Source organism: Lampris incognitus, chromosome 1 (assembly GCF_029633865.1).
Source record: "Lampris incognitus isolate fLamInc1 chromosome 1, fLamInc1.hap2, whole genome shotgun sequence".
NCBI lineage: Eukaryota > Metazoa > Chordata > Actinopteri > Lampriformes > Lampridae > Lampris > Lampris incognitus.
In genome coordinates this window covers 114395037-114407597 of record NC_079211.1, presented here as the reverse complement: position 1 = coordinate 114407597, position 12561 = coordinate 114395037, and the positions used below count along the sequence as shown (strand labels likewise).

General features: G+C 45.8%; 1 protein-coding gene across 1 annotated transcript; it reads right to left on the bottom strand.

The window, feature by feature from the left end:
• Positions 1 to 6627: 6627 nt before the first annotated feature.
• On the bottom strand, positions 6628 to 8917 carry LOC130111794 (peroxynitrite isomerase THAP4-like). The gene is made up of 2 exons (XM_056279086.1): positions 8740 to 8917; positions 6628 to 7079 (listed from the first exon to the last, which is right to left on the bottom strand). The coding sequence occupies exons 1-2, from the start codon at positions 8915 to 8917 to the stop codon at positions 6628 to 6630; spliced, it is 630 nt and encodes a 209-aa protein (XP_056135061.1).
• Between the last annotated feature and the right edge of the window lie 3644 nt (positions 8918 to 12561).

Here is a 12561-nt window from a genome sequence, read left to right as displayed (position 1 = left end):
AGTTGAGTGCTTCACAACCTGTACTGGATGGCGGGTTGGTTGTCTGTCTCAATGAATTTACCAACCACTGTTCTGCCGACGAGATTATCGAGTATAGATTACAGAGTATAGATTATGACTAGTTGATGACTTAATTGATTATGTCAAACGACTATTGCAAACTGTTCTCTTCTCTACAGGGGTTAAAGTGGGAGTTGGTAAGTGGGGGATCTCTGTATTAGAGAGGTGGGCAAAAGTGCGGGAGTGATAGTCGGCCTCAATACTGTGTCTCAAATCAAGAAATTAACCCTACGAGCACATGCGCACACACACACTACATGCTCAAAAAATCACTGGCTACATGTTCAATTTAAAAATTGAAATGCATTTTAATCAGTCTTTTGTATTAGTTGAAAGTGCCACAACTAGCCAGCAACGTCAGCAACTAGCTAGCAACGTTACCGGGTGGAAGATAGCTAGCTAACGTTACGTTCGCTAACGTTAGCTGCTTGAATGAAAACCACAGCAGAGCTAGACAAAACTATTGGAAATGCACTGAAGATACTCACTCTTTATGCCCCCCAATCCAAGATATAGTGCAGGTAGCAGGTTGACGCTCTCTCGAGTTTTGTCCGCCTGGTGCGGTGAACCGACCCTGATCCGTGAGTGTGAAGCCAGTCTCTTTTGATGTCAAGTCTGGTGAAGCCAGACAGCAGGCAGGTGCGGGTCACGTGAGGACGCGATATCATTCAAACTTTTAGAAAAAGTAAAGTAGTATAAAAATAGAAGAACGACTTTATTTGCAATTTATTTTGTAATGCTTGTGAATTGGCTGCATCATGTTTTTTGTTTTAAATTTTACTGTGACAAAAAGGTTGAAATTACTCCTGTCTACAGAGTGCCGGATCTCAGCTCCGGTTGATTTGGGGGAGAAGGGGAAGTGCCGGTGTCGGGATCCGGGTAGCGGGTCACGTGAGGACGCGATATCATTCAAACTTTTAGAAAAAGTAAAGTAGTATAAAAATAGAAGAACGACTTTATTTGCAATTTATTTTGTAATGCTTGTGAATTGGCTGCATCATGTTTTTTGTTTTAAATTTTACTGTGACAAAAAGGTTGAAATTACTCCTGTCTACAGAGTGCCGGATCTCAGCTCCGGTTGATTTGGGGGAGAAGGGGAAGTGCCGGTGTCGGGATCCGGGTAGCTCCGGCCCACTTTAATCACTGCTTCTCTAACATGTCTTTTTTCTCTCTCTGAATGATGTCTTCTCCTTTCTCTTTTTCTGTGTTTGAATGGTGTCATGTGAGTCTCCCTTTTGTGCACGTGCAGTCGGTTCTCCTCCCAGGTCTCCGTGGTGATGGTGGTCGCTATTTGAATGCTGACTGCCCTTCCACACCTCACATAAGTTTTTCTTTTATTACATGATGATGCTGGTCGCGTGGCTTGGGTCCTGGGCTGTTCCGTTTGCATGTGGACACTGCTTGGCATCCTGTGCATCATGTTCTTCACAAATTTTATGTCCATTATAATTCTGTTATCCTCTTTCAATGTTGTATTATGTAAATTGCGTGAACACAGCATCCATTGCACGCTGTCTCTCTTGGGAGAGAGATCCTCCTCTGTTGCTCTCCCTGAGGTTTCTTCCTATTTTTTCTCCCTGTTAAATGTTTTTTTTTAGGGAGTTGTCCCTTATCTGATGAGAGGGTCTAAGGACAGGATGTTGTGTTGCTGTTAAGCCCACTAAGGCAAATTTGTGATATTGGGCTATACAAATAAAATTGATTTTGATTTGATTTATCCTAATTCCACACGAATCCCTTTGATCCCAGTTTTTAATTCAGCAGATAAATAAGTTTGTTCCAAACAGTACTTAGTCTGAGACGCACTGATGGTGACATGCAGTCAGAGTTTTACCTGCGAATTAATAATCCATCTTTTTACATTCTAGTTCATACGTTGTAGTAACCTATAATGTAGCATTGTAGCAACCTATCATAATTTCATTCGTTAGCAGAACTAAATGATAAACAATAAACTAATAGCATTATTGTAAAATTATTCCCTCTCATGTGATATTGCTTACATACTGTACATTTCTTCCTACGCACAGCAATTACAGCTGAAGATCTCCAGGGCCTTAAAAACATGTCCAAATGCTGCCCTGTCTGCATCCATCAACACAGCCGCAGACTCAGACACAGCATCGGAAACAGAATATGAACTCCCCGAGCCCCTGACAGCTATGTATGATCCATCTGCTAGGGACCCGTCGTCGTCAGCTGACCTCAAAGAGAACTGCAAAGCCTGATACATCAAAATGAGAAGGCAACGCAAAACTGACAGACTGGAACACCTGCAGGATGTGACGAAAGAGCAGGTAAAGTGCACAACATGGAACATACACAGAGTGGGACGTATAGCAGGGTTTCCGTGCAACGTCACCACAGAGATGCGTGCGCAACTAGGGGGCAGAAAGGCATGTGACCCCTTTGGAATGTTGAACATTTTTATTGTTGAACCGCTTTGGTAGCTCTCAAAAGGTTACGCATCTCATAATCTTTTGAGAGCTACCAAAGCGGTTTTGCTTGCGTATGCACCCAGGAATGTTTGTAAACAGGAAACCCATCTGTATCGAGCAGTGGCGTTCACAGGGTTGTCAAATGTCAGGACACGTCAGCTGAAAGTGTTGTTAAACAGCTGATGCAACACGAATCCACAGATCTCACTGTTCAAGCTGTCACGTGGGGAAGGCTAATGGAAGATACTGCACGAAATGAAGAAGACACATGAGCTTTAATCTAAATGCAGTGGGTCTAACAGTGAACGCAGATGAGCCATACCTGGCTGCTTCTGCTGGTGGGCTATTCTCATGTGACTGCTGTGGAACAGGCGTGCTGGAGATGTGTGTCCTTACAAGTGCCAGGAGGGACTACAGGGGTCAAAGTCTGATGTGTCCTTTTGCCTTGATGAAAACTGCAGCTCTGCGACCTACCCACCCATATTACACACACATTCAACTACAGATGTGTGTTTGTCAAATGGACATCTGTGATTTCGTGGTGTGGACCATGTTGAAATTTGCGTGCATGAAAGCGGCTTTGTTCACACAGTGGATATCTGCTTGCGCTGATTGGCAGTGAATAAACGCCATAGCATCAAAACATGCAGCATCATTCTTCGGCTACAGAGAGATTCTGAAACTGCTCCCAATGCTGAAGTCCTCTTCATGGACCACCTCCTTTCCAGAACTCATCTGCCGATGCAAAGACCCCGACCTGGCTGAAGAGATCAAATGTCTGTACTGCAAAAGTCTAGCTAGCTTTGGTAAAATGATCACGTGCACAGACTGCTGCCAACACTTCTGCTGTGCATGTGTCAACGTCACCAGATACTCCGGGAAATGGAAATGTGGATGCAGATAAAGAAGTGAACTTGCAGTTCTGCAGACGCTGGAAGTAATACTCAGGATTCACAAGCAAGAAAAAACTGTTAATAATCCACCTCGAGACAGAATTGTTGGATATGTGTTCGTTTAGTTTTATTTGTTAAAGTTTAAAACTTGGCTGCAATCACGTCTCTGTGATAGTGACGTTGTCTCAACACAGTTGTCACTGGGCTGCCACTGTCCTCCTGAGGTTGGTGAGACCAGCACATATGGTTACAATATAATCCAGCATGTCGACTTGGCTGATGGGTATCACGGTGTTAAGGATCTGGAAGGTTTTAAGCTGACCTATAACTCGCTCCACGTGAATGCGGACTCTTGACAACTGGCGTGAAGTGTCAACACATGAACCTGACAACTGAGACCTCCCCTTGATGAAACCTGGGATTCTTGTTGCTCCTACTCCGGCCAATTCCTCTCTAACAAGGAAACCTCTATCTGCAAGGATCTCATCCCCATACTCAAGTTTTCCCAAAAAGCCCCAATCTAGAGCTATTAACTTGTCAGAGGCACGACCTCCCCATCCCTCAGACAAAAAAGATATAGCGCCTGCTGGTGTTAGTCCAGTTAGGTACTTGATTGTGTTTTGGTGCTTATGATTTCCCCAGGTTTCAGCTCTGGCTCTTAGACTGTATGTTCTCTCTACAGCAATCTCAGTGTACTCTAAAATACAGCAACAGTTTTTAAACTTGGGTTTGAAACACTTCGGCATGTTGGCTCTCACTGCATCCTGACTCGGCCACCTTATCAGAGGGTTCAATACTGAGGACAACACGGGAATCCACTGTCTTAAGATTTCTGATACAGTTGAGAATGGAAGCCCAAATCTGTAGGCAAGGTCTCTGTTGGTGAGTCCAAACCGGACTTTCATTAGAACCAAAAGGAGGTGGTTCTCCCAGCTCAACCCACCCTTCAGCACAAGTGTGCTTCTTTTTATGACGTTCAACAGCCACGTGAAAACCTGCAATGACTGTAAACCGGTAAAGAAACCGATTTTAGAGTTTGTGTCCTTTATGGAATCAAACCCAAAATTGGACTGCTTGAGCTGCTCCTGCAGTTTTCTATTCTCTTCCTGTGTGGCCTCCATTTCTCTTGTCACAGCCCCGTAGTCGCCACGGAGCTGGTTGTGGTGCAGGTTGAGTTGATCCATCTCTGTTCTGGCTACACACTCGCCTTCATCTGCAACACAGAAAAAATGACTTGCCTCTCCACGTGCGACACATCACAAAACCCTGCCAGCACCAAACATTCACATAAATGCACACAACACACACACAGAACACCTGTGTGTTGTTCTATCACTCCCGTCACCCAACCAACCACCACAAACACACACACTAAACAGTATAGCCTGCACATACCTTCAGAGAATTCAAGAGGATCTGCCTCAGGTTCTCCTGCGGGGCTGGCTTTCGCTCCATCCCGCCTTCTCTTTCTTCCATATCTGGGACAAGCAGCGCAGCACAATCAAGTTAATGCACCCAATAAGCATAAAAATGCAATAACATAAGGCCAAACAAACACAGCTTATTTACTCACATGCTAAGGCAGATTAGAATATTACAAATGACGACTAAATGGCCATATGCTGCACATCGAGTATAGGAGGGTTTCCATGCAACGTCATCACAGAGATGCGTGCGCAGCTAGGGGGCAGAAAGCAGCTACAGCGCGGAGATTTTAACCAAGCTAGAGCTCAGATACAGCAGAGATGACGCTAACTGTTGTGCAATAAACTGCACAAACCGCCAAAAGGATGGGTGGAAAATGTTGCACATTTTCATTGTTGAACCGCTTTGGTAGCTCTCAAAAGGTTATGCACCTCATCGTTTGAGAGCTACCAAAGCGGCTTTGCCCCCTGGCTGCGCACGCACCCAGTAATGTTTGTAAACACAAAACCCGTCTATACATGACATGAAACATACCTTGCCACCTTTCCTGCACAGTCTCCGGTGCTATGGGAAAAAATGGATGGAACAAAATCCGGACTATCATAATCCATGGTCGGTTTTCCTGATAAGAGAAAGAGAAAAATGAGATCGGCTAGTTTAACCACCATCATTATGAGCAACAAATGAGCAACAAATGCACAAAAACATGCGTTAATGTTCATTCAGAGCTACAAAACATGGAATCTCTGCTCGAACATTTAGTATAACACTGAGCATAACTAAACAACTTCGAGTTACGCCAAGAGTCTTCGTTAAAATGTTCAATATACCAGAATATATATCTCAATCGTTATTCACCCTTTGCAGACACGTCACAATTATGACGTGACGAGAGAGACTGCGCCATGACGGACGGCAGTAAGTGATAGACTGGGAAATTTAAAAGCGAACAACAAAAACAAATAAAAATATTGCGACGGATGAGTAGCTATTCTAGTTTAAATTTAAGTGATGGCTACCAATAGTCAGAGTAATGTTGTGGAGTTGTCCTGTGAAGTGAGTCACCTTGTAGGACGGCACAAAGAGCGATATGTGGAGAAGCTAGCGATAGCAGGGTTAGCTACCGACCCGTACCTTCTTCCTACCGATGTGTTCACGGATCTAGCAAAATCGTCCAGTCTGCCCGAGTTCAATCCACACGATCTGTACCACTATGTTACCAACGGAGTGTCCCCATACACAGGTGCTGACCTAAAAGCATACAAAAGTCTGGATGCTTACCAGTTCTTTGTAGCTGGTTGGGTTACAGAATCGCGGCGCTACGCTCACAGCAGGGGGATGTACCTCATAATGGCAAAGGTAAGACATAGCTAGCCAGCTGTGTATGTTTTTAACCTGTTTCCCCTAGGATGCCATCAAAACTCAAATCGACTGTAACCAAAAGCAGCTCATACTTTCCTTGCCATTTCATAGTAGGTTACACAGTCTTGCCATCTAGCCAGCATTTGGGTCATTCCATAGAAAGTGTTAAGTTTGAGTCCACAACATTCAAAGGGGACAAGGAGGCATAATAAAACTGTCAGTAATGTTTTCAGTGTCTGAAGCCACGGATTCAAGTGTACTGGTTAGCATGAAGCAAAATACAATTAAATAAATATACAATTTGTATATTTTTAGCTGTTTTTGTTAAATTACAATCATTTTCTCATGTCCACTCTGACCATTTCTCATATTCATGTAAGGTAATACTTAAAAAATATCACATAAATCTCAGACTTTTATTGTTCTTATGAGCAAAAATACTTCCCTCTTCACACTGAGAAGAGGTGCAGTCCGGTAAGAGTTTTCAGTTTGTCGTTGTTCTCGAAACTACCCTGTTCAGGAAGATCCGAGGACTTCAGCTTCTCTTTCAGTGTAAAGGTCTCACCCCGGAGTTGCTGACACTCATATTGCAGTGACTCGATGTCTTCTGAAGTCAGGTCTGTTTGGCACATGGCATCACATTTTGAATTTGTACCTTTATCACTGACTGTAGCCTCATTTTCAGCTTCAGCTAATACTGGCCCATTCTTCTCAGCTGAGAGATCGAGGAGTGCTCTGGCAGCTTTCGTTTTCGATGACTCCTGGCTCTTCCTTTTTCTCATGGCCTCTCTCACTTCATACTTCTCAAGACTTTTCTGGGCTCGCCTCTTCTCAGGGGTCTTCATGTGCGCAAAAACAGATGGCACATAATCAGGTGACAAAGGGTCATCACTCTTCTTTCCTGATAAAAAGAAAAAAGAAATCAGACATCCAATTGTGTTGAGATGAAAGCCTGACAGTACCATGTTCACTGCTATCTCTAGCCTATAACGATCAATGCATTGACAGAGTCAGGTTAGCCTAATGTTTTAACTCCATGTCCTCCCTCTCCTCCTTTTCTCCCGCCCTCTCCCTCCTTCTCCCTCTCAACCTCCTGTCACCCACCCATTATCCGTCTGTCTGTCTGTCTGTCTCTCCCTCTCCCCCAACCTCGAAGCGAGGTAACAGTTTAGCCCTTCTCAGGACTGATTTTGCATTAGCTGTCGCTACTCCATAACTTAGGATAACCATATTTTGCGTTCCAAAAAAGAGGACACTCTGCCTCCAGCCTCGAGATACTTCAATGATACTCGGAGTTTACTCAAAGATACCTTATAATTTGAATATATTTAAAGTAGGCCTCCTCTGTATGGATAGCAAATTCATATTTATATTATTTAAGTACATGCTTAATGGTCCTGTGGGTGTAGGTTTGGTTTGAACTTATCTGCTCTCTGTATCTCTGTCTTCCAGGCACATAAAGAGCCTCACTGCATCATGCTCACTCTACTGAATATGCATTTGCTGACCTGCAAATTACAATTTTATCATGATTTTTTTTCTCTGATTTTTACATTTTATTTTGGTAGAATACTTAAATCTGAGACCACACTTAATATTTAAAAATAACATAACTTTGTCACATGAAATGTTATGACATAAATGTATAGAAACCTGTAGGTGATGTGCTGCTCTGTAACAGCTGCTGTGAGCTTTTCTATCCTCAACTGAGATTCTGTCTTTCAGTTTGTGTATTTCATGACACAGAGCCACAGTGATGCTGAAACTATCTCAAAAACTTTGTATAATGTTTCATTCAACTCCTGAACTCATGTCTAGATATTTCACTATGACATCAGAGCTCACCTGAGAGGCTGCAGCTCACCTGTCTGTGTCTCTGTGCTGCTTAGGCTGCTGCTGACAGGATTTTCAGAATAAAATGATGCCTGACAGACAAACAAATCAGTTGGACAAGCGGTGGCTAGTTTAGCTTCTAAATAATATTCATGTCTTACTACAATACAAGTAGCAGCACATTAATATCACTTATACTATAATAACTCTGCTCTTGAGCCACTAATGGAAAAGGAAGGGTTGGCATTAAATAGTAAATAATTCTCACACTAATTTCAAAGATTGTTTTGATTAATTATAGAACATTCTCAGTTAATCATATGTAAACTGTTACTGACACTTTGGTTCTTCTTTAAAAAGGATCAGATGTCTTCATTTGCTTTTGGGAGGAATTTTCAATAACATTAAAGTTAACCCCTCCCCCGGACGCCCCGGACAGGACGTGAAAAGAGGACATGTCCGGGGAAAAGTGGAAGTCATAACTCAACATTAACCGGTCTTGAGAAGGGCTGGCTAACAGTTGTTAGCTAGTAGCTAGCCCTTCTCACGACTGGTTATGCATTAGCTAAACAAACTCAAGTAGGGTTTGCTTACTAGTAACGATGCCAGCTAGTAGCTAGCCCTTCTCACGACTGGTTATGCATTAGCGTTTAGAGTTTGTTTTGACGTGACTCTAAGTAACGTAGCTTAGGTTACATAACTTAGAAAACGTTATATATGAAACTTACCTCGTAAAAAATGCTCATTGCAGATCCGGGAGTATTTGGACGGCTGCCAGTCCTTACGATTGATAGCAGCTATCCAGCGCCATCTTCTGTCGGCATCAAAAGGTACCCTGTAAAAGGCTAGATTGGGCTTACAGCCTTGCCTGATGGCACACTGCACGTGACAGCAGGAAATCACCATCGTACCATAAAAGTAAAATAAAAGTAAAATAAAAACTAGCTTCAAACAACGAAATGTCGAACTATAGCTAACGTACCTGTTTGTCTTAAATTTGACTTCTGCCGTCCGTCATGGCGTTCATATTCCCCGCGAGTGGGACGTGACGTCACGTGCAAAGGGTGAATAGCTACCCGGACAACGTTTTTCTCGTGGACGGTTCGTGCGACATCGTACGAAAAGTTATGCACACAAATTCATATGTAACCACGTATGTAACCCTAACCCTGGGGGGGGGGGGACAGCCCCCCCCCCGGGGTTAGGGTTAGGCGTGGTTACATACGTGGGTTCAGAAGCGCAACGAGGGGAGGTGCAGAGGGTGCAATGCACACAGGCGCCGCATCAGCGGGGGCGCCAAAAGACCCTACGCAAAAAATAAATATAATTAAAAAATACAACATGTAACTATATATTCTAATCCAAAATTATCATCTAAGTAATAATATTCTCATCTAAGTGTAGCGCTCTCTTGGCATCACCTTACCTGAGATACAGCGCCCTGGGTCCTTTAACATAAACCTGATTTTGTTTTTATGTAGGTTACCCCTTAAAGGTAAGTAAAGTATTAATTGTCTGCCAACTTAAGATATTATGATGCAAATGTATTTTAAACTTTAACCTTATCCCTCTAAAATTCAATACTTTTACCTCTTTTAACCCCCTCTATTTATTACATATTTATTAACAGGACAATGAGAAAAGTGGAATGATCTTTCATGAAGATGTATTTATTCACAATAGAAAATAATAAATGAAATGAAAATAGACCCCTTTTTAGTGTTCTTTTAAGGCACTAAGGAGTTTCACTCAACAACAAAAATATAGGCACTAGCCCTTTAAACCTGTATTCACAATTAGGAAACATTAATAATCAACATGTCTGTGAATGTTCTCATTCATGCAGGTCATGGTTATCCAAAGGAGTTGAATCAAGTGCAACTGGACTTGGTATATATCCGTGAAGACGTTTCGCCTCTCATCCAAGAGGCTTCCTCAGTTCGTGCCTTTCTGACTAGACCAAGCTAGTCTGACTGGCTGGTGATGAGACTCAGTATTTATCCTCTAGGAGTCGTTGTCAGAGCTATTGATATGCGTGGCTCTTTGTGATCCGATGTTTACCAACGCCCGTCGCTAACAGAGCCATAAATATGAGTGTGTGGTGGACACGTATTGGGGACAGAATTCAACCCAGGAACTAAGGGTTAAGTCATGGTTGCCCTGGCAGGTTAACGCAGGGTTAAGTTATGGTTGTCCAGCCAGTTTTCTGTTTATTCTTGCCACCTCCGCTCAGTCGAGCTGGGTTTGGTTGTCTCTCTGATTTACCGTGGATTAAAGAAAGTTGCCTACACGGCTAAAGTGTGAACCTACGGTCTTCTCCGTTCCTTCGGCTCTACACTGGTGACCCCGACGTCGGTTTTCGGATAAGTTTTCTGAAACCACACACATTATGGCTACGAACGCCGTTGCAATTAAACTGCCGGAGTTTTGGGAGTCTTCCGCGGCTACATGGTTCGCGCAGGCTGAGGCACAGTTCGCGCTCAGAGACATAACAGCAGACGAGACCAGGTACTACTACGTAGTGGCAGCGCTGGGGGGCGCTACGGCTTCCAGGATAAGCGGTTTCATAACCAACCCACCGGCCGATGGTAAATACGCCGCACTTAAACATCTCCTCCTTGAAACTTTTGAACTGTCAACAACGGAGAGAGCACGTCGCCTCTACGCAATTCAGGGCTTGGGAGATGGCAAACCATCGGAGCTAATGAGCATCCTCCGTCTCCGGGCCTCCGACACGGGGCTCCGCCTGCAGGACGTTCCTTTCAGCGACACAGGTGCCACCCTCCTGTGTGACGTCTCCACAGGACAGCCCAGGCCCATCGTCCCGCACAGCTGGAGACGCCCCGTATTTGAAGCTGTGCACGGCCTCTCTCATCCAGGCGGTAAGCCATCCGTGCGCCTGACCTCTGCTAAGTTTGTGTGGGAGGGACTTAAGAGAGACGTGAAAGCGTGGGCCGACTCGTGTGTTGCCTGTCAGCGGGCTAAGATACACCGCCACATTAAGGCGCCCCTGGAACGCTTCGCAGTGCCGGAGAGACGATTTGACCATGTCCACGTCGACCTGGTTGGTCCCCTACCCCCCTCCCATGGGTTCACCTACCTCTTCACTGTGGTGGACAGGACTACACGCTGGCCTGAAGCTGTTCCCCTGGCATCCACGACTCTGCTGATGTGGCCCGGGCTTTTATTGGGTCGTGGGTCTCACGTTTCGGTACGCCTTCCGACCTTTCATCTGACCGCGGGCCACAGTTTACCTCAGAGCTATGGAGTGCTGTGGGTGAGGCTCTGGGCGTCAAGCTTCATCGCACTACCGCCTACCACCCTCAGGCGAACGGCCTATGTGAGCGCTTCCACCGGTCCATGAAGGCTGCGCTTCGGGCTACTCTCAAGGACTGCAACTGGGTCGACAAGCTCCCATGGGTCATGCTGGGCCTGCGGACCGCCCCGAAGGAAGACCTACAAGCCTCCTCTGCGGAGCTGGTGTACGGCACGCCGCTGCGAGTCCCAGGCGATTTCATGCCCAATGCAACGCGTCCCTGGTCAGCTGTGGACCAACGAGCCTCCTTGCTGGACGGGGTCAGAGCTTTCACACCCGTCCCTACCGCCCAACACGGCGCGCCGGTGTCCCAGGTGCCCCCAGGTCTGCAGTCAGCGGACTACGTGTTCATCCGTCACGACGCACACCGCCCCCCTCTGCAACCCCCTTATGACGGCCCCTTCCGCGTCCTGGAACGGGGAACTAAGCACCTGGTGGTGGATTTTGGGGGCACGGCCGAGCATGTTTCAGTGGACCGAGTTAAACCCGCACACCTGGACTTGACGCAGCCGTTGGAGTTAGCCCAACCTCCTCGTCGCGGTCGTCCCCCGGCTCCGCCTCCTCCCCCCGTGGAGGCCCGAGCTGCCTCTTCTGCTCCTCAGGCCGACCTCCACAGGCCCGCGTCAATGCCTCCCAGAGACACTCCGGCCCCTGTTATCCGGAGCCGCCGCGGACGGCCTGTCGTCCCCCCGCGCCTGCCTGACTTCGATTACTAGGGCGAATTCTGGGGGGGCTCATGTGGTGGACACGTATTGGGGACAGAATTCAACCCAGGAACTAAGGGTTAAGTCATGGTTGCCCTGGCAGGTTAACGCAGGGTTAAGTTATGGTTGTCCAGCCAGTTTTCTGTTTATTCTTGCCACCTCCGCTCAGTCGAGCTGGGTTTGGTTGTCTCTCTGATTTACCGTGGATTAAAGAAAGTTGCCTACACGGCTAAAGTGTGAACCTACGGTCTTCTCCGTTCCTTCGGCTCTACAAGTGGCTCTTTTGTGTACCGATGTTTGGCCGCGCCCGTCGTTATCGTAGCTATTGATATGCGTGGCTCTCCTGTGCTCCGATGTCCAGCCGCGCCCGTCGCCATCGGAGCTATTGATTTGCATTTGTTTAGCAGCGACGGTCGTTGGGGGTGTTAGTTTCGACTGCATTATTCAGTGGTCATGAGAGTCGTTGGAGCCGTTAGTGACCGACTGTTGTTCTTGGAGGCTAGGCTTCTTGAGTCTGCTGGGTAGAGATG